Source organism: Equus asinus, chromosome 15, assembly GCF_041296235.1.
Source record: "Equus asinus isolate D_3611 breed Donkey chromosome 15, EquAss-T2T_v2, whole genome shotgun sequence".
Lineage (NCBI taxonomy): Eukaryota > Metazoa > Chordata > Mammalia > Perissodactyla > Equidae > Equus > Equus asinus.
The window spans coordinates 21,932,104-21,952,923 of record NC_091804.1 but is presented as its reverse complement, the minus strand read 5'-3'; the positions used below and the strand labels follow the sequence as shown (position 1 = coordinate 21,952,923).

At 55.2% G+C, this 20,820-nt stretch overlaps 1 protein-coding gene across 1 annotated transcript in view; it reads right to left on the bottom strand.

Annotated features, from left to right (window-relative positions):
• The window catches only part of RSPO4 (R-spondin 4), a 37,817-nt gene extending 20,126 nt beyond the window's left edge, over positions 1-17,691 (bottom strand). The window contains exon 1 of the mRNA XM_014845090.3: positions 17,418-17,691. Coding sequence (XP_014700576.1) covers positions 17,418-17,496 — 79 coding nt within the window. The 5' untranslated portion in view covers positions 17,497-17,691. The remainder of the gene's footprint in view (positions 1-17,417) is intronic.
• Between the last annotated feature and the right edge of the window lie 3,129 nt (positions 17,692-20,820).

Below are 20,820 nucleotides of genomic sequence, written 5' to 3'. Positions count from 1 at the left end.
CACAAGGCTCACCCCCTCAGACCTCTGCTGGAATGTCCCCTCCCTTGTGAGACCCTCTAACCACCCGACCTGAAGTAGCACCCACTCCCCTGCCCCTCTCACCCCGCTTTGTTCCTCTTCATTTGTCCCCACCTGCTATGTGATATATTTGCTTGTTTGAGGTTTTGGTGTCTCTTTCCCACCATGGAGAGGTGAGCTCCAGAAGGGTGGGAACACACCCCAGCACCCCGCACACACTGCTCAGCACCTGGCTTTGCTCCCTGAAATGATCCTGGTGAGTGTCGCACGTCGCTGCCTCATTCTTTTTATAGCTGCTTACCATTCCATGTAGAGATGCCACCAAATTCATTTAGGTGCGTCATCACACCCGTTTCAGAGAGGGGGGCGCTGAGGTCCAGGCAGGGGTGCTGCTTGCCCCAGGCCGCCGAGTCAGAGGTGCAGGGGACAGGCAGACCCAGGCCGTGGGACTGCAGAACCCAAAGGCTTCATCCCGAGGCCACACTGCCTCCCAGCTGCCAGCACATCCTAGCCTCCCCTAACCCTCCACCCAGAATACCCGGCCTTGCTATGTTCCCAGCGCTGCGCCAAGGCCCTGCCTCCTTCAATGTCCATTTGGCCCTGACTGAGACAGGAAATTGACCAAACAGTGGCAGTACAGGTTGACCCAGGACTGACCCACCCCTCTCTCTCTCTCTCGTCCCATCTCCCCTCTCCCCCAGCAGACATGCAGTGGATCAGCACGCGCGTTCAGTCCCGGATGAAATGCCCGTGTCCCTGTCCTTCAGGTCCCTCCAGACTCCGCATGAGTGATGCTCTTCCACCCGGCATGGGCTTGGGGAGGTGGGGCCTGGAGGCAGGTGCGGGAGCCAGGGTTCACACCCACACCTGTTGTTTCCCAGCCAGTGGTGACCCTCGGCTTTCAATCCACAGCAGAATCACCAGGCTGCTCACAACCGGCAGAGGGGCTGCCACCTCTCATATACATTGCTGGCTTCACGCTGACAGCGGGGAGCCCAGTGTCACGTGCAGGAACTCGTGTGATCCCCAAAACGCGCCCTGCCAGGGCTCCTAAACTGTAATGTGCGCACAAAGTGCCCTGGGATCTTGGGTTCGAACATAGATTTTGATCCTAAAAGTCTGATGCCTCAGCCTGAGTTTCTGCCTGTCTCCGAAGCTCCCTGGGGGACGCTGGTGGCACTGGCCCCAGACCTCAATTAAGAAGCACGGAGAGGGGCTGGCCCCATGGTCCAGTGGTTGAGTTCGCACACTCTGCTGAGGTGGCCTAGAGTTTCGCCGGTTCGAGTCCTGGGTGTGGACATGGCACCGCTCGTCAGACCATGCTGAGGCAGCATTCCATATGCCACAACTAGAAGGACCCACAACTAAAAATACACAACTATGTACCAGGGGGCTTTGGGAGAAAAAGCAGAAAAAAAAAAAGATTGGCAACAGTTGTTAGCTCAGGTGCCAATCTTTAAAAAAAAAAAGCTAGGAGGTGGTGCTGTCGTCACTGCTCATTTTACAGGTGAGGGAACTAAGGCTCTAAGGCCAATGAATGTAAGTGGCAGAGAGTGATAGGGTCCCCAAACTCATGATGCCTGGTGACGGATGAGAGGTGGGGGTGACATTAGGAAGGGGCAATGTGATTCCTCTTACCACTCATAGGAGGGGTATTTTCCCAAGTGGCCCAAGTTGGGGACAGTCCCTGCCAAGCTCAGCATGGCAGGAAGGGGAGGGGCTGGGTTCATGTGTGCCTGAGCATGTGTGTGCCTCTGGGACAGTGGGGGGCGGGGAGGTGACAGTCTGGCGGCTGACAGATGAGACCCACATCAAAAGGATCCTAGTGCCTGGAGGGTGAAGCATGGGGAAGGCCTTGCCCTGTGCTGCCCCTGCCTGGCCTCCTGCTAGGCGGGCAGGGGGACACAGTCCAGAGCAGGCTGCTTGTGCCCAGCATCCCTCCCCAGCCAGCCCAAATCTCTGCCTTCTCCATTCCCTAACCACCCACCCAGACCCACCAGATGCGTCCCGCCCTCCAATAGCTCCTCATTAAGAGCAGACACATTTGTGTTCCCGGTGGGAGCCCTGGGGATGCTGAGCAGCCCAGCGCGGCCACCAGTGACCTTCAGAAAGTCATAGTTTTTTAAAGAAAGGATTGTTACTGGATTCCTCATCATTTGGCAGGCTGCCCCGCCGGAGGAGCAGCCGGCCGAGACCGGGACGAGGGGAGGCAGTCAAACCCTCCCGCCGGCTTCTCCGGGATCCTGCTCCCCAGAGCTCGGCACCCTGTCATCCGTGAACACAGAACTGTCACCAAGCTGCCCCGAGTGTGAAGCCGTCACGAAATCAATGGGCCTGTGGAATTGTCACAAGGCTGTCTTGTGTGTGGAAGTTTCATAAAGTTGTCAAGAATGTGAAATGGTGTAAGAAATCATCTTCAATCGTCCCATATGGAAAACGGCCAGGAAATCGTCAGGTCTCTGTGGCTGCCACTCTTTTGAGAACACATCCAGAGGACGGTTCCTTTTCTTTTCTGGTTATAGGGACAGGTTTGCTGTGTGTGTGGCCTTGAACGAGCTGCTGAAATACTCTGTGCCTCAGTTTCCTCTTCTGTACCTACCTCAGAGGGCTATTTTGAGGATCAAATGCATTATGCTCAAAACAGTGCCTGGCACACAGTAGGTCCTCAGGAGTTCTCACCACCGCCCTCCCATACACACAACTAGAATGGAATCTCCTGAGGCAGGGCTGATTCTGGCTTGCTCATGGCTATGGCCCCATTACCTGGCAGAGTAAGTGCCTGGTGCACAGTAGCTGCTCAATGAGCACTTGTGGGCTGGGGAGTGGACTCAGGTTCTGGCTCCTTCCAGTTCCAGCACTGTCCCACAGTGGGGAGGTCTGGCTGTGTGACCTTGGGCAGGTCTCTTGCACAGAGAAGGGAAGTAAGTTGTCCAGGACCACACAGCTGGTAAGTGGCAAGTTGGGATTTAAAGCTAGGCAGTCTTAGTAACTAGGAGTTATTAAGTATTGGGGAGAACGTAACCTAGCCCATGTCCACTGGGGCGAGGGGAGAAGGAACGAGAGATGCAGCAGGGGCCGTCAGGCCTGGGGGAGCCTGCACTGCCACTTGGCACTTCTCTGCCCTGGTCAAGGGGACACTGAAGGAGGCACTCAAGCTTGGTCCAAGCTGCAGATTCCCAACCCAAAGGGGCAAGAGGCTGGGGGCCCATGGGGTAGTGAGGGAGCTGGGATGATCAGATGGAGCCCACGCTCCTCCGCAGTAAATCACGCCTGCGCCATAGTCAGGGCACCTGCCACACCTGGAGGGAGAGCGTGGAGGGAGGAGGGGGACGTTCAGCCCCACCCCCCTTCCCGCGGCTCACTGGTGACAGGCCCACGTTTTCCCAGCGCTGGGAGTCATGAGGCCACAGCAGCATCAGAGAAGTAAGAGACTGCTGTCCCTGTCCCCATCCCTTCTTCTGCTCCCAACACACAGGGGAAGGAGGGAGAGAGTACGACACATCTCTCCACACGGCAGAACAGTGGAGTCAGGAGCCACGTCGGCAACGTGGAGGGAGAGAGCTCGAATTAGCCCTATGTTTTCACAATGATTTATTAATTGTAAAGAGCACTGGGCTGGTCTCTTGGATACCAGAAAGCTCAGAGATCTGCCCAAAGTTACTAAGGATCGGGTTTCAGAGCTATAACAGAGAAATAGAAGGAAAAAACCACCTGTCATGTTTGTAACCCTCTGCTGCACATGTTCAGTCTGATCACTAAGCCAGTTACACACAAAGCTGGCCAAGGACCGCCATCCTTAATATACTAAGAGCTCCTAAGGAATCAATAAGAAAACCAGGAAGAACCCGAGGCGGGAAAATGGGCAAAGACATTACAGGTAATTCAAAGAAGAAAGACAAATGGCCCTGTAACCACAGGAAGAGCTGTTCCACCTCACCAATAATTCTCAAAATGAAGATTAAAACAGGAATGAAATATTCCTTGTGACTAGACAGGCAAACTGTGAAAGACTGACACCCAGAGTTCCACTTTTGAGAAGGGAATTTGGGCAGTGTCTATTGAAATTTAGACTCTGTAGCATGGGGGTAGTGACGTCATTTTAGAGATGATGCCCTGAGGCTCAGAGAGGGGCAGGCACTTGTTCAGAGCCACACAGGGGGTCACTGGAGGGCATGGCTGGAACCCCGGGCTCTGGATGGGTGCCTCTGGCTCTTCATCTCTGGCCAGCTGGTCCTCTCCACCTGGCCATGTGCACAGCCTGGGCTCTGGCCCCTGAACGGAGAGGCCAGGGCTGTTCTACCCATCGCTGCACCTGCTCTGGGCTCAGGACGGCTGGGGCCTTGCTGTTCCAAATGACTCGTGTCCTGTCATTGCCCCTTGCCCACCACAACCAAGGCTTCCCCTCAGTCCTGCTCACCTGGGGTGGAGTGTAGTGGTGGGAACGCAAGGTTAGGGTCAGACAAACCTGCTCTCCATCCCAGATCCACACTTGACTCCCTGGGCAGTCCTTTATCCTCAGTTTGCTCACATGTCAGACAGAGACAATCACCCACTCCCTGGAGAGCCTGTTCCTTCCACGGAGACTTATGGAGGGCCTACTATGTGCCAGACCCTGCTCTCGCACTGTGGACACTTCGGCGAATAAGACAGTCCTCCCCCTCAGAAAGTCTGCATCCCGAAGGAGAGAGAGATTGCTTGACATAGAGGCAAGGAATGAATGAAAGCGAACAGTGAGGGGAGGAGGGCCTGGGCCGCCAAGAAAGGCCCGGCTGAGACGTGCAAGCAGGGACCAAGGTCCAGAGGCCGGAAGGAGCTTGATGCGTAGGAGGCCAGTGAGGCCAGAGTGCAGCGACCAAAGGACAGCAGTTGGCGTTGAGGTCAGAAGGATGGACGGGACCAGACCCGCATGTGCGGGCTCAAAAGGAGTCTGAATGGTGCTGGATTTTCCTGGAAACAAGACGGGGACAGGCCGAGGAGTGTCCCCACTTGGAAGCTCCCTCTGGTGGTGAGGGAAATGGACGGTAGAGGGTGGGAGCGGGAGCCGGGAGCCCAGGTCAAGGCCTGTGCTCATCCAGGTGGTCTGGATGAGGCTGGTGGCTGTGAGGAGCAGGGAGGGAGGATGGACAAGCTTTGCACATGGGTTATTCTGAGAATTAAAAGGTAAACAGCTTAGTCTGCAGTGTAGCATGTGGTTGGTGCTTAGCAGATCTGTTCCTGCCCTCAGCTCTAAAGAGAGCTAACTGGAGAATCCATGACTGTGTCTGCCCCACAGCCTCCCTCGTAAATGCCCCAATGGCTTTTACTTCTCCCGTCATCAGTTCAGGTCCTGCGCCCTTGACCTGCTATTGCTGTTGACTTTCACAGGCTGCTGGGATGAGAGACCTGTTCTGGTTGTTTTTTTGTTTTGTTTTGTTTTGGGGTTTTTTTTGGTGAGGAAGATTGGCCTTGAGCAAATATCCATTACCAACCTTCCTCTTTTTACTTGAGGAAGACTGGCCCTGAGCTAACATCTGTGCCCATCTTCCTCTATTTTGTATGTGGGATGCCCCCACAGCGTGGCTTAATGAGTTGTGTGTAGGTCTGCACCTGGGATCTGAACCCGTGAACCCTGGGCCGTCAAAATGGAGCGCACAAACATAACCACTACACCACTAGGCGTGCCCCTTCTGGTTGTTTTAAGCAGCTTTGCAGTTCAGTTGCGCCCCCTGCATCTGCCGCCCACCCTGCCCCCAAGCTGGGGAGCAACCCGAGGTCCTGACTGGGTGGCTCCCTAAGTCACTCAAAGCTGAGAACAGGTGGTGAGTCACAGTGACATCTGTCCAGGCCAGGCCCCCAGACCAACTGTGCAGCCCCAGGAAATGGGGAGATGGGAGGCCGGGCAGGCGGGAGCTCAGGTCACACAATGGGGTTTGAATCCCAGCGCTGCCACCTTGGCCCTGGGAGACCCTTTGAACTCTCTGAGCCTCATCTGCCAAATAGGAATGATGCTCTCTGAGGGTGCCTGGAGGGCAGAGGGAGGTAGTGACCCACAGGGCACCTGGCTGCGGGCCCGGCTCATATGCCAAGTACTCACCAAGTGGGACCCAGCTGTATCCTATATGCTGCTCTGGGTTTAGCTCGCCAGTTCCTGGCACAGAGAAAAAGACCCATGGCTTCAGAGCCCCAGCCTGGCTTCCAACCCAGACTCTGAGGGCTGTGGGAACCTGGGCAAGTGACATCACGCATCTGGGTCCTACTTTCCTCTTCAGTAAAATGGCTCCAGTCTCCTAAGGTTGTGGGGAATGCACACCAAGCACCTGGCACATAGTAGGTGCTCAATAAACGGTGTGATGCCAGTGGGAGGAGCTGGATGGAAGACGGGGAGACAGGCACAGTGTGTGGTGGGGGTGGCAGGAGCACAGGGAGGTGGGGGCTTTGGCCATCTCAGCTTGACCTTGGAAACCTCTCGTCGCCCTCAGGCACTGTCGCCACCAAACAGAAATCCAGGTGATCGGAGAGACCTGGGCTCACACGGGCCTGGAAAGTCTGCACCACTGTCAGCGGGTCTCAGCTTCCTCATCTGCAAAATGGGAACCATAATCCTTCTGGCCCAGTTAAAACCAGCTGGAACCGAGCTGAGCAGCTGCAGCGGGAGATGCTGTTCTCTGTGAGTTCTGGCAGATCCTCCGAGGGACCAGGACTGCAAATGGGCAGAACCAGCCTAACGTTGCTGTGCGTCTGCACCTGTAGGACCCTGTGCTACCCGGGTCCTCGTGTTAAATCATTTCAAACCCACCACAGCCCTGCAAAGCTGGGGCTACCCCTACCCCATTTTCATGGATGAGAAAACTGAGGCTCAGAGAGGTGAAGTGGTTGACCCAAGAACTCACAGCGAGGAGTCACGTGGGATGCAAACCGGACACCCAGCTCCTAACTGCTGGGGGCCGCACCACCCTGGTGACCTGTCGGCCCCTCCCTGCTGACTCCTGCCTGGTGGCTCTCCAAAATCAAAGAAGTGCCATGGAAAGCTATACATCTCTCGGGGCCCAAGGCCCACCAGAGAGGGGCCCCAGGCTGTTTGCAGGGACAGACAGGAGTCACTCTCTGTGACATCAGCGGGCCAAAGTGGAAGGAGAGAGGCACAGCTCAGCCACCTTCAGCCTGGAACTCTCTGCACTGCAGGAGGGAGCCCTTCAGACTCCCCAGACCTTCACTAAAGTGGGTTTATGCACAAACGTCCTGAGCCCCTGTTTCCTTTTCCTTCTTTTGCGGGGGGGGGGGGGGCGGGGGAGGATCCTTGATGAGATAGAATAAGACGACCCACAAACAAGGGATGCAGCCAAAGCAGCCCTGGGAGAATGTCCGCGGTTGGCTGGGGATGCCCAGCCCGTGTGGAGGACTTCGAGCCCCGGCGGGGACCGCTCAAGCCAGCCTCACCTGTCTCCAGGGGCAGGGGTCTCCCGCTGACGGCTCTGACTCTAACATTGAGACCCCCTCTGTTGGCCTGCCGCCTCCATCAGTCTGGGGCCCCCAGGGACAGGGGCCGGCTGACAGCAGGCATTGAACACTTGTGCAGACTGGGACTCGGTGACCCAGGGGACCATCAGGAAGGAGGCGAGCAGAGAAGCAGAGAAGCACATTTGCGAGCTCCAGGAGTGACCTCAGGAAGGGTGCGTTGCTGTGTCAGGACTTTGCCCCAAGGAAGAATCGCTCACGGGAAGCCAGGTCCGTCAAGGAAGAGAGAACCAGGGGCTCACACACGACCTTCTGATGAGCCCTTCTTATAAAGACATTTTATCAGATCACAGAGCCCAGACCATCAGGCAGAAGGACCCCCGAAACCCTCAAGGGATGTGACCACGTGAACAGCGTCATAAGTGACGATTTCTATTCTCCAAAGGAAAGAGTTAGCAGATGGGCGTCAGACTGAAGAAAGAGATCTTCAACATCAAAAGCAACAGGGGTTAATACGTAGGGAATACAAGGAAGTCCTATACATTGACAAGAAAAATTCAAGAAACCCAATAAATAAGATATAATAAAAAAATGCAAAAACTAAAAAGCCAAATAAAAAAATCAAAATAACAGGAATAAAAGTTGAACAAAAATAATTAAAATTAATCACAAATTCAAAATAAAATAGCATTTAAAAACTAAATTAAATGATAAAAATTGAAAATAACTTAGAAAAATAAAATGTAAAATAAAAATACATTTTAAGGTGATTTTAAATAAATTACATTAAGATTAATAAACATAAAATAAAACACAATTTTAAGTAAAATTAAATTAAATGAAAAATGAAAAATTTTGAGTCAAATAAAAAATCAGCAATTTGTAACAGTTTAAAAAAGAAAGAAAGAAAAAATACAACACAAGAGCAGTGTCTTTCAGGACTGATGCTGCTAATGTGCTATGAATTAAGGAGTCTGATGGACCCAGATGTCTGCCAGTGGGGGCAGGGGAGGAGGAAGGAAGAACATGTCCTCAGGGCAGCATCTGACTGGGGTTTTCCAGCCCGCCGTGGACATCAGCTCCACCACGGTCCTCTCCACAAATAGCCAGCACATCATTTATACATTTATAATGTGCCAGCACCATACACACACACACACACACACACACACCCTTCCAGCCTCACTGGAGTCCTCTGAGGTCCACTCTCATAGAGGAATGAACAGAGGCTTAGAGAGGCTGAGTCACCGTGCCACGGTCACACAGCACTCAGGACCACCCCATCCTCTGAACCTGGGCTCCTCAAAGTAACCTTCTTTCCACGAGTTAGGTCTGCTGGGGACGTTCAAACTGAGGCAGGGGCATGTCCGATATCAGGCTGGAACGTTCTGGACACTAGAAAGAGCCAACCCTCCATGACGCACGACCATTGTCACCACTGACTAGGCACCTACTGTCTCCCAGGTGGGGTACAGGCATCATCTTCTCCAGGACAAGCGTATGATGTAGATGCTCTTGTGGTCCCGTCATACTGAGAGATGGCACTCCCCCAGGCACGGCAGTAGCACAGCTGGGAGCTGAGCCCAGGCCTGTCACAGCCCAAACCCCACACACCCTGGCTCTGGACACCTCAACAGTCGCTAACTGAGTGCTCCCTGTGTGACAGGAATGCGTTTCAGGCCCCATTTTGCAAATTAGCCAACTGAGGCACAGAGGGGAGAGAAGACGTGCCCAAGGTCACTCAGCCAGTGAGCAGCAGAGCTCATGGCCTTCGTGACAGCCTGCCGGCCTCCCGCTGCTCATTGGGGATGTGTGAGGGCCAGCTGTGCCCACTTGCCAACGCCAGAGCAGTCTCTGGAAGGGCAGTCTGACATTCCTTCCCTGTGTGTCTCCGCCCCTGCGGATGTGGGCACTGCTGTCAGGCTTCAGGGAAAGTGGAGGCTTCTGGCGAAAGAGAGTGGTTTGCCCCTGTGATCTGGGTCCCCCGGGCTTGGGAATGCCTTTCTTTTGAGCTGGTGAAACAGAACCACCCCTCCCCAGCCTCCTCCCCACCCCACAACAGTGCAGTGGATTCCCCACCACGGGCCACAGAGCGGCGACCCTATGAATCACGTGGCACCACTACAAGAAACCATCCCAGGGCGGGCGGTGGTGGCCCAGCACGGCACAGCAGTGCCCGAGAGGAGCCAGCTTCACTCACGTGGAAGTCATGGGAACCGCTGGGAACCAGAACCTGAAGGAAACCCCAAGGCTGGAGCTGAGGGCGTGCGTGTCCTGGATGGTGCTGACTGCCACACAGGGCTAAGAAAGCATGCTCTGGGCCACGGAGACCTCTCCCCGTCCCGGCTGTGTGCCCTTGGTAAGCTGATTGCCCTCTCTGAGCTTCAAGGGCCTCCTCTGTGGAGTAACAGGATCAAAGCACCTCATGGGCTATTACATGGATGAACTGGGAGAAGGCCCAGCATATACCCAAGCTTTGGGACCAATTGCTTGGGTTTAAATCGTGGTTTTGCAAAACTAACTCTGCCAAGCTATCAGATTGAAACATATGAAATTGCTAATATTTTGCTGTTTTCAACCTACAAAAACGGCAATTTCATATACTTCAACTAATGCTCCTCTCTCTTAATTCAGTTTCCTCCTCTGTAAAATATAGATAATAACAGTCCCCTTGCAGGTTGCTGTGAGGATTAAAGAAGGCTGAGAGGCAACTGAGCTCAGTAGTTAGAGCTCGGGCTCTGGGACCAGGCAGGAGTTGAACCTTGGCTGTGTGACCTTGGACAAGTTACTTAACCTCTCTGTGCCTCAGTTTTCTCATCTGTAAAACAGGGATAATAATAGCACCCACCTCACGGGTTTATCAGAAGAATTTAATCCATTCATATGTATAAAGTATTTAGAAGAGCGCCTGACATTGTTAAATAGAGTAAAATAATACAGGTAACATCTGACAGAGTGAATGCTCAACCATAAAGTCAAATCAAAAAGAGACTTTTCTAAACCTTTGATGCTGGTGAAAATTAAGAATTTTTAAAGAAAGAAAGAAACATATATATATATTATCTATATATATATAATCGATACATAGATGAGGAGTGTGCTCCTGGATGTCCACCGAGCCCAGCGCCATTCTGCATCCTGATGGGGGCCACAGCCCGAGGCTCTGAGGAAAGGACTGGCCTCAAGGCCACAGTGGCTCAGTGTCTGGCCCGGGCCTCCACCAGGTCCAGGCTGGAACCACACAGCCCAGCTGCACACCCCACGTGGCCCCAGGGAATCTGGAGGCCTCTGGTTATGCAAACCCTCTGCCGACAGCTTTCAGGCTGAGCGCCCCTCAGCTCCATCCTCTCATCTGAATTCACCCCAGACCCAGAGAGAGGCAAAGCAGATGGAGCATTACACGGGGGAACTGAGGCTCTGAACCAGACTTCCAGGCTCTGCAGCAGGCTGCCTTCGTCCACCTATCCAGAAGCGTCCTCACCCACGACCTCCCCGGCACCCTCACTCCACCCCAGCCAGGGGACCTCGGGTGAGGCACTGCCCTGCTTGAGGCTCCCCTTTTACAGGTGTTGGTCTCAAAGGTCTCAGCTGGCTTTTTTGACCCTAAAGTTCCTTTATTCTCCAAGCCCTCTCCAGAACGCTGGAGAGAAAAGGAACGCTGAACTGCTCCGCACAGTGTAAAATGCCGTGCAAACGAGGTGGGGGTTGATGGCAGCACCAGACAGGTTTTCTGGAGAAGAGCACAGTAGTAGGATGTGCTCCTGTGGTTCTGGGCTCAGGAAGACCCGGGTCACACACACATTGGCTATGTGACCTTGCACGAGCCACGTCCCCCTCTGGACCAGCCTTCCTCTTCTGCAAGGGGCGAGGGGACGCTGTATCCACCGGCAGTGCTGGGTGAGGATCAGTGTGAAAGGCCAGGCGGGTCGGTGCTCCCCAGCTGCCCGGGCGGGGGGCGGGGTCTGACACAGGAGGATGTATTAGGGCCCCGGAGGATCATTCCACCTTCCAGGGGCTAAAATCCACACACCTTGGGAAGGACCCAGGTGCCGGATTCAGGGCCATTAGGAAAAAAGCATATGAACTAAGGACCCGCAAAATGTGTTGGGGGCAGCTGCTGCGTATTGAGGCAATTTGGCATCACGTCTGAGCTCCAGAGCCAGACGCCCTGGGTTCACGTGCCTACTGCTGTGTGACCACTGGGCCTTAGCATCTCCATCTCTAGCATAGGAGTCCTCGGATAGCCGGCCTTGTGGAGATGTCATGAGGCCGGCTTTGGGCTCAGCTGAGACAGCGGCCTCCACGCTGCTTTGACAACAATAATAATTACATTTTCACACACACTTTCACACACATCCATATGCACTCTCACCCACTCACAGATTCACATAGATGTGTAAACCCTAACACACTTCTCAAAATAACAATTACTCTTAACACTTGCAATGCACTCTGATATCTTCTAAAAAGGAGGCCGGCTGAGTGGCCCATGGGCCAAATCTGGCCTACGGTCTGTTTTTAAATGGGCTATGAGTTAAGAATGGCTTAATATTTTTAAAGGGTTGTAAAAAAAAAAAAAACAAAGCAAAGAAGAGCACGTGACAGATCAAATGTGGCCTGAAAGCCTAAAATATTTACTCTCTGGCGCTTTACCAGAAAGGTTTGCCGACCCCGCTCTATTTTATTCTATTGTTTACTGTTGTGTTCTATTCGTTCCAGTCCACTCCATCTCATTCAAAAATGCTGTCTACACTTACTCAGCTGATGTCCCTGATCTGCTGATGGGTTACAAACCTCAGCTTGAAAAACTGTGAATTAATTCGAGCTTCAATTTGTTCACTAGATGAAAGGATGGAAGGACAGAAGGATGGATGAATAAACAGCAGCCTGATAGACAAGAAGGGGCAGGGGGACAAAATGAGTCAGGTCACCTTATCCATGTGACGCCTCAGCCAAGCGACGTCCCCTCTTTGAGTCTCAGAGTCCTCAGCCACAACTAGGAGCACCTCCGACCTGCCTCTCAAGGCTGTGCCGGGGAGCAGCGGGGTCCTGTCCACGGCAATCTTCCTGGTGGCTCCGTGCCTGGCATGTCAAGGAAACCCTGGGCCCCCCGACGGCAGGGATGGTGAGCACATCTCTGCTGTCCTTGTCAACACCTAGTCCAGGGCCTGGTCCAGAGGATGGGCTCCATAAACACTGCTTCGTGACGATGGTGATAGGCAGGCGGCATCTGGGGCCCTTCATCTGGGCTCTGGTCCTGTTGGCAATCAGACCACCGCTTCCTCTGGCCACACAGCTCCTGGGACCCCTCCCAGATGGCCAGGCCCTCCCCTCCGCTCCTCTCCTCTCCTGCTCTGCTCCACCTGGGCCTGACAAAACCCCACCCCTCTGATGAAGCTCTTCTCAGAGGCCTCCACCTTGAAGCCCTTGGCAAGTCACTCACAGGATTCATTTCTTTTTCTGTGCCCGGTCTATGAAGCCTCCAGAACTCTGGGTCCCCAGCCCAGCTCAGCTGTTGGGGGTTCCCAGGCAAATGGGGCTTTCCTTTCGGAGCCTCATTTCCTTCGTGTGGGAAACGGGTGTAACACTAGGCAGTGTTACAATGAGGAGTCACAACCCATACGCAGAGCTCCCAGCACACAGCGGACCCTCTCGAAGGGGCCTCATGGGTCTCCTTTGGTGGCTGGATGGGGGCTGGGAAGTTTCCATCCACGGGAGAGGGAGGTGGGTTCCTCCCAGGGGTGGGGGACGTGTGCGGTGACAACAGCATCCCCTTTGAGCCCAAGCTTGCCTCCAGAACTGGCTGCAGAGGGAGAGGGCGGGTGGGCAGAGCTTGGTTTACTGAGTACCCACCGTGTGCCACCTATTCTGCTTCCCTTCTCTCAACCAGCCCCCACTTTATGCAGAAACCCATGCCCAGAGGGGCAGAAGCACTTGCCCAAGGCAGCATCCTACCGAGGCATGGGGCCACTCCCTGAGCCCTCCACGGGCATCATCAGCCCTCGCTCTGCCCTTTCTGAGGCCGTTTTCCCTTCCAGAACTGCCCTGACATGCAGCTTCACCTGGCTTCACCTGGGTGCCAGAGTTTAGGGGGACACACCTGGTTCTGTGCCCAGCCACGGCCCCTACCTGCAGACAAGAAACCCAAATCCTTCCCCGTCTCTGCCACCGCCTGCACCTCTGGGCACCCGCCTGCCAGGTCTCAGCTTCGCTGTCTGTGCACAGGGACAGTCCCGCCTGCCTGGCCATCCACGGCCGGCTCTGCAGTTTACAGAGAATCATGCTATTCACGCCACACAACAGGCCACTGGAGCGGGCGCTGCCACAGTCCTTTGACAGCTAAAGAAAAAGCAGTTCAGAGAGGAGGGAAGGGCGGAGTTGAGAGCCAACCCATGGGAGACTCTCGTCCCCCGAGTCCAGGGAGCGTCCCGCTCTGCTGTAAAATGGGAGGGGAAGGGGCTGAATCCTCATGCAGCACCTACTGTATGCCTTGGGCACCTTCCCTCTGGGACTGTGGTGGGTCTTCCTGGCCACCAAAGAGGCTGGCGCACCTGTTCCCATTCCACAGATGTGGACCGTGGACGGGAGAAGGCACGTGGCCTGCCCAGGTCACACATCTAGGCCAGGAGAGGGCTCAGGATGTGAACTGGGGCTACGTGAATTCCAGACCTCCGCCCTTTGCCCCGTGCTGCCTCAGGTCTAGAAGGATCTACAGGCACCACACGAATGTGGGGGTCTCTCTCCTGCACCGAGCCCCCTCCCCAGGAGGCCTCGCACGTCAGCCACGGCCTGTCTTCTCCTCATCGCCACAATGGGGCTCCGGATCAGCCGGGGAGCAGACCCCTCACTCCGCCTGACTGTCCCACTGCCACGACACCTCAGCACGTTTCAAGAGAAACGTCCCCATTTGGTTTTGATTCATTTGTACTTACTTAATTAAAATGTTCTTTTGTAAGAGACACTTAAGATCCAAGAACCTTTCTCAAGTCTTGTCTTTCATTCTTTCTTGTCTTAGACACAGAAAAATTGGGTTTCATCAAAAAACAGTGACGCCAGAGCCTGAGGATGTGCGGGTCTGCGGGAGCCGGGCCCTGAGGGTGAGACAGCGCAGCCCAGGCAGTCGCTGGGCTCTGCCTGTGGGGCGGGGCGTGGTGGGCAGGTGGGGAAGGCAGGGGAGGGCTCACTCCACACGGGCAGCTCCTCCAGGGTGGGCCCCAGGGCTGTTCCCCTGGGCACCCCACAGTCCCCAACACAGAGCATGGCACAGTGGCTGCCCTGTGACACTTGTTGAATGAACAAGTAAAAGGAAAGAAAGGAAGGAGGAAGGAAGGAAGGGAGGGAGGGAAGAAGGAAGCACGGCTAATACCCAGGTACCTTGAGGACACATTCTCCCGCCAGAGTTAGACCACAACATCAAAGCTGGTAAGATCCTCAAGGATCTTGTGTGGGATTTTCCAAGCAGCTGTCTTATGAAAAATGGTCTCTGATGTGTAAGCAGTCTGGGAAAAGTCCTATTCTCTATCCCCAGCCTCTTTACCATGAAGGCTCTGATAAGTCCTGCAGTCAAGAAATCTGTTAAACTCAGCATTTCCCAAACTTATTTGGTCAGGACTCCTCTAACTACCTTGCACAACATGCTACAGGAAGGGGCTTTTCTACCCCTCACCCCCACTCCAGTGCCAATGGAGAAACCGAGGCTGTGGGCTGGAGCGGGGGTGGAGTCCACGAGCCCAAGGTCACACAGTACCAAGGGTCCACGGTGGGACTGAGATCCAAGGCTGTCTCTGTTGCACCTGACAGATAAAAGGAGCCAAGAGCCTCTCTCTGAAGATGCTGGGCTGGGCGTGCGCGTGTCCCAGATGCAGGAGATCGAGCACCAAACCTGCGCAGTGTCGGGACCAGCCTGCCTAACTCCGCACTGAGCAGCGGGGGAGCTGCCGGGGAGCTGGGGATGGGCAGGGGCTGAAATTTTTCCTTTTCTTTGTTCTTTGCGCACGTGTGTGTCTTTTTAGAACAAAGAAGCATCTTAAAGATCTTCTAAACCAGCTCCTCTTCAGATGGGGAAACTGAGGCTCTGAGAAGCTCAGGGGACATCTTCTCAGCGTCCTGCCAGATGGTTTGGGAGTCGAGCCTGCTTTGTGACTTACCTGCTGTGCAACCTTGGACAAATCAGTTTCCCTTTCTGAAGCACAGTTTCCTCATCCAGAAAATAAGCATCTCCCCCTCCCTCTGTGAGGCTGCTACGAGCGGCCAAAGGACACGATGGACGGGAAATGAGAATGACTAAGGCAAGTGCCCACCAGGAGCCTGTGTACTTGGCAACTCATTAACATACGCCCTAACGCATTCAGTCTCCCCCACATCTGCCCTGTGAGTTGCATACTTAAGATTATTATTCCTATTTTAAAGTGGAGTCAATGAGGAGAAAGTTTTTATTCTTTTGGTCTCTCTTAGAGCTGAGAAAGACCTTAGAGATCTTCTAAAAGACCCTCAGATGGGTAAACCGAGGCTCAGAGAGGCAGAGTGACTTCCCCAAGGTCACTCAGCTGATAACTGGGGAAGGGGGATTTGAACCCAGGCAGGCTGACTCCAGAGCCCAAGCACTTAACCTCTAAGCCAGGGCCATTCACAGAGAAGTGTCCCTAGGAAGTCCAAACTCCCCCAGCTCCCTGAAGCCCACCCACTTCTCCACTTCCTGGGTCCCTCTGCGCAGCCCCCCCAGCGTTGGAGCCCTTCTGGCTACAGTCTCCCTGTCCCACCCAGCCCCACCTCCCAGTTCTCCCATAGCCCCCTCCGCTTCTGCTCCACTGCAGAAGGGAGCATGTCCATGCAGGGCTTTTCACGCAAATAGACTAGAAGCCCCCAGAGGCAGACTCTCGTCCTCTTTCCTATGTAACTCTGCTCAGACCTAACACTAGAGCCAGAAGGAAAGAGGACCCTGGGTCTTCCATTCACCTGCTGGACAACTTAGCGAAGTTACTTCACCCGTCTGAGCCTGGGCACCCGGCTTTAGAAATGGGATGACCCCTAGGTCATGAGGATGTAGCGGGATTCCATGAGACAGTGCACGGAAAATCTTTGGTGCAGGAGCGGGCTTTTGACTGTTGATTCTCAGACTGGCACCCAGAGGCTGAAGGGCTGCCGGGCTCAGGCAGGAGACTCACTCACCAGCTTGCCCTCCTTAGCCCCACCAGCTCTGCCACCGCCGGCTCTGCAGGAACAGCCTCAAACCCACCTCCTGGGGATGTTCTGACTCTCGCAGTGAGGGGCAGTGGCATAGGACCCTGAGGTGAGGGTGCAAGGGACCCCTGGCTTCATGCCCCAGGTACATTTAAGGTCTGAACCTTGGTTCATCTTCCTAGTGGCCAGACGAGGTCAAGATGGAGAAACTGAGGCTCTTGGAGGGGCTGGACTTCTTCCAGGTCAGAATAAATGGACTTGAACTCAGGTCTCAGGTCTCCGAGAATTCACGGAGCTCACCCAAGGGGGACTGCAAGGATTAGTGACTTCTCGGAGGCGACCTGGTGAGTCAGGGTTGGTAACAAGATTGGGGCATCTGGACTCCCAGTCCATGGCTCTTTGTCACCTCCTGGCTCAGCATGGATGCTTGGGATGGCTTCTAAGCCACTAACTCTGTCCCCTAGTCCCTGTGCCCTCCAGGCTGGCACCTGGGCTTCCTGTCTTTGCACAGAGCCACCCTCCTTCCTCCCAGCAACGCTGCTACCATAGGGAGCGGCATCGGTGAGAAAGCCCTGCCAGCCCCCTTCCTCCTTGGAGAGCCTCCTGGGTCTAGCTCGCTCACTGGGTGCCCTGGGGCCTCAGTGTCCCCATCTGTGGAGTGGGACCGACAGCTCTCTGGAAGAGTCAGTGGCCCCGGCTCTGGGCACCAGGAAGATGCCCCAAGGGCCATCCCCCTTTCTGTCCCGCTGCGCCCGCCCAGCCCCCTGCCCGGCTGCCCCTCGTACCTTGCTTCTTCCTTCGGTTCAAGGGCAGCATGTCCACGGCGTGGGCGACGAGCAGCAGCAGGCACAGTGGCGCCCGCATCTGGGCAGCCTGGTGCGGGGGCGCGCGGGGGTCCCGGCACCCAGGCGGCGCCCACAGGGGTTCCCCGGGAGGCCAGACGGCCGGGCGGCGACCCGGCGGCGGCGCGGCGGGCGCGGGGGATGCTCCGCGCGCATCCGGGGACGTGGGGTCCTTCCCGCCGTCAGGGACTCGCCGTCCGCTCGGGGGCCGGCCGCCAGGTCCAGCGAGGGCGTTGGCGGAGCCGGGACACTGCCCCGCGGGGAGGAGCCGGCGCGGCGGGGGCGGCGCGTTAACCCGCGCGGGCCGGCGCGGCGGGCGGGGGTCCCCGGCCAGGGGCCAGGAGGTCTGCCTGTCCCGCAGTCCGCGGTCTGGCGTCGTCCGCCCCCTGCACTGCCCTGCTCACACTCCCACAGCCAGCCAGCCAGACACAGGTACAGACCCCCCGGCTCCGCCCCCAACACGCAGGTACAGAAGCGGGGACGCCCAGGGACCCCCAATCTTCTGCTCTCAGCACCTCCCTCAGCACCACTCCCCGCCCCCGGGTTTTCTTTCTCCTCCTTTCGCTGTTTCTCGTTTCCCCTGCGCCCTTACGGGCCACTCCATCGCTTCCTCTGCTTCTCTGTCTTTGGGTCTGTCTTATGTTCCTCCACTCGCGGCCTCTTCCCTCGACCCTTGTCTGGTCTGTTCCCTCTCCGCCCTGTCTGCTTCTTTCAAGAGGGTCCTAAGTCTCTTCTGGCCGCTGACCCTGAATGTTTCCGGCCAAGCCTGGCGGGAGCCCCTAATCTTTGACTCCAAGTGACCAGCACCTCATAAATTCGCTTGTGAAGGGGCCGGTGACCTGGACTGTGTTTCCTCCAACCTCATCTGCAGGACTGGGAGCAGCTGGCTCGGTTTAACCCTTTCAGAGCTAGATCCCTCCTCCTACCCCTCCGACGGCACCTTCCAGCCTCCTGTCGCCTGCCCACTAAAAACAATAACAGTAATAGTAATGCTTGCGATCATTTTGGAGACCTATGCGCTTGGCGTTGTGCTGAGCACTTTACACATAATAGAATCTTCAAAACAACCCAGCAAAGCTCTATTCTGATTAGCCCCACTTTACTGGGAGGAGAGGGACTCAGAGGCAGAGACTTGCCTAAGGCCACGCAGCTGGTCAGTGGTCTGTCTGGGTCCAGGGCCCGCCCTCTTAGCCACTACTCGAGTCGCAGGGGAACTGACCCTTGACACTCTTGCTGAACAATTGTCCTTCCTTTTTCCTATGTGTGTGGGTTCGATCCAAAAGAAAAGGAAGGTAAATGCTGTATCTCCTTCTCTATCCCCTTCTCCCCATCCTTACTGAGTCCCCCCAGTGCAATGAGGACCTTGGAGGGCATGTCAGGGGGAGTGAGGCAGCCCTGGCCTGGCCGTTCTTCTGTGGCGCTCCGTGAACACTGGCAGACAACATCCTGGGGTCTCTGTGGAGTGTCAGACCCATCCCACCCAAATGGCTCCATTTCACAGATGGGGCCACTGAGGCCTCGGGATTGGGGGTGTGTAGCTCGGGTAGCCCAGCAAGTCTAGGACTGAGGTGGGATGGGCATCCAGGTGTCCCAGCATGGTCCCTCCATCATGGCCTCCAAAGCTGTCTTGTTCTGCCTTCTCTGATCTCAGTCTTCCCCACCACCCTACCCTCACCCCTTTAATCCCGCAGATCTCAACTCCTTGCAGTATTTCACAAGCAGCTCCAGGCTGTCGTACTTCTTCGGAGCCTTTCACATGTGGCCTCTCTATGGAATGTTGGCCTACACTCCATCCGCCTTGTCCACTCACTCCTACAGGACCCAGCTCTGGAGGGTTGCCTCCTGGAAATGCGCCTCATCCAGGAGGCCTTCCCTGATTCTCAGGCCGGGTCCAGGGCCTCCTCTGGGCTCCCACAGTCTCTTGATCACAGCGTTGATAAACTATACTAACTATAGATGTGTCTGTCTGTCCCTCCTTCTAAATTGTCAACTCTGAGGCCAGAGATAAGGTCATGTCTGGGTCTCTGGAGCCTAGCACATGGAGCAGGGCGCAGTATGTTTGTAGACTGAATGAAAGAATAAATGATGAGGTCTCCAGGTGCAGGAGTCTCCTGGCTTATACACGGAATTCAGGGACTTGGAGACATAAGGTGACCCCTGAAGATCAAGCTTTAGGAAGCTGGAAAGTCAGCCCCTGCTCCACTGTCCCCAGTCCTGAGGGTTCCCCCAGGTGAGCAGGACGGCCCCCAGGCGAGCAGAGGGGAGCAACATGCCTCGTGAGTCGTGCAGAGGCTGGGGCCACTGACAGCCACCCAGCTCTGCGGACGGCGGCCTCTCTCCTTCTCCCCACCCGCTCCCTCTGCTCCAGCTACTCAGGCCTCCTCCTGTCTCTCAAACTTGTCGGCTGTGCGTCCCCAGCAAGGCTTTTTGCTGTTCCCTCTGCCTGGATGAGTCTTGCTCAGATATCCTCAGGGCCTGTCTCTGCTCATTACCTCCTCAGAGAGGCCCTCTCTGAGCACTCCAGATAAAATACCACATCCCTTCTCTGTATCCCCTCATCCTACTGTACCCGCCCTGGTACCAGGCACTGCCTGGCCTGTTCATGTTTGTCACTTGCTTGTCTGTGAGTTCCATGAGGCCAGGAATCTTCTGTTTTCTCCCTATGGCTGGCACGTAGAGTGCTTAATGAATATTTGTGGAATGAACAAATGAATGAATGAGTGAGCAGCCGCTCACCCTTTGATTCATTGTGGCCTCTCAAGTGTCTCCTGCTCTCGGGGGTCAGTTTCCCTGTTTGTTCAGTGGCACAGAGGGGATTTTGTGTTCTCTGAGAACCCTTCCAGTCCTTTCAGAATCCAATATTTCTAGGGTTCTAAGAGCCAGAATCCCACCCTGCCCTGAGGTGCTCAGAGGGTCTTGGGTTCTCTGTAGCTCCAGGGGGCTGTCTGGGTATCCTAGCCTGCCATCCAGTTGCCCTCCCCCAACATAGGTGCCCAGGGAGGACATGGAAGCCGGTGGTGCTGACAGCATCCCCAGGAGGTGTGCACCCCAGGGGCATCGGTTAAGGAACCACTGGACACTGTCACAAATAGATGAAGATGGGTATAATGGCTGCAACACGTTATACTCATAGCCCGTTTTCCTGATCAGCAAATCCTTCTCCTGCATAGGAGAGCCAGGACTCAGGTTCCTTCCAGCTTGTGCTCTGCTGTCTTCAGTACATGGTTTAAAGCTCCGGGCAGAAGGGTCAAGGCATCCGAGACCACCTATGGGAGGTACAGAGCTTGTCCCCCCCCATCCCATTGGCCGGAACTCAGTCATGTGGCCACACCTACCTGCAAGGGTG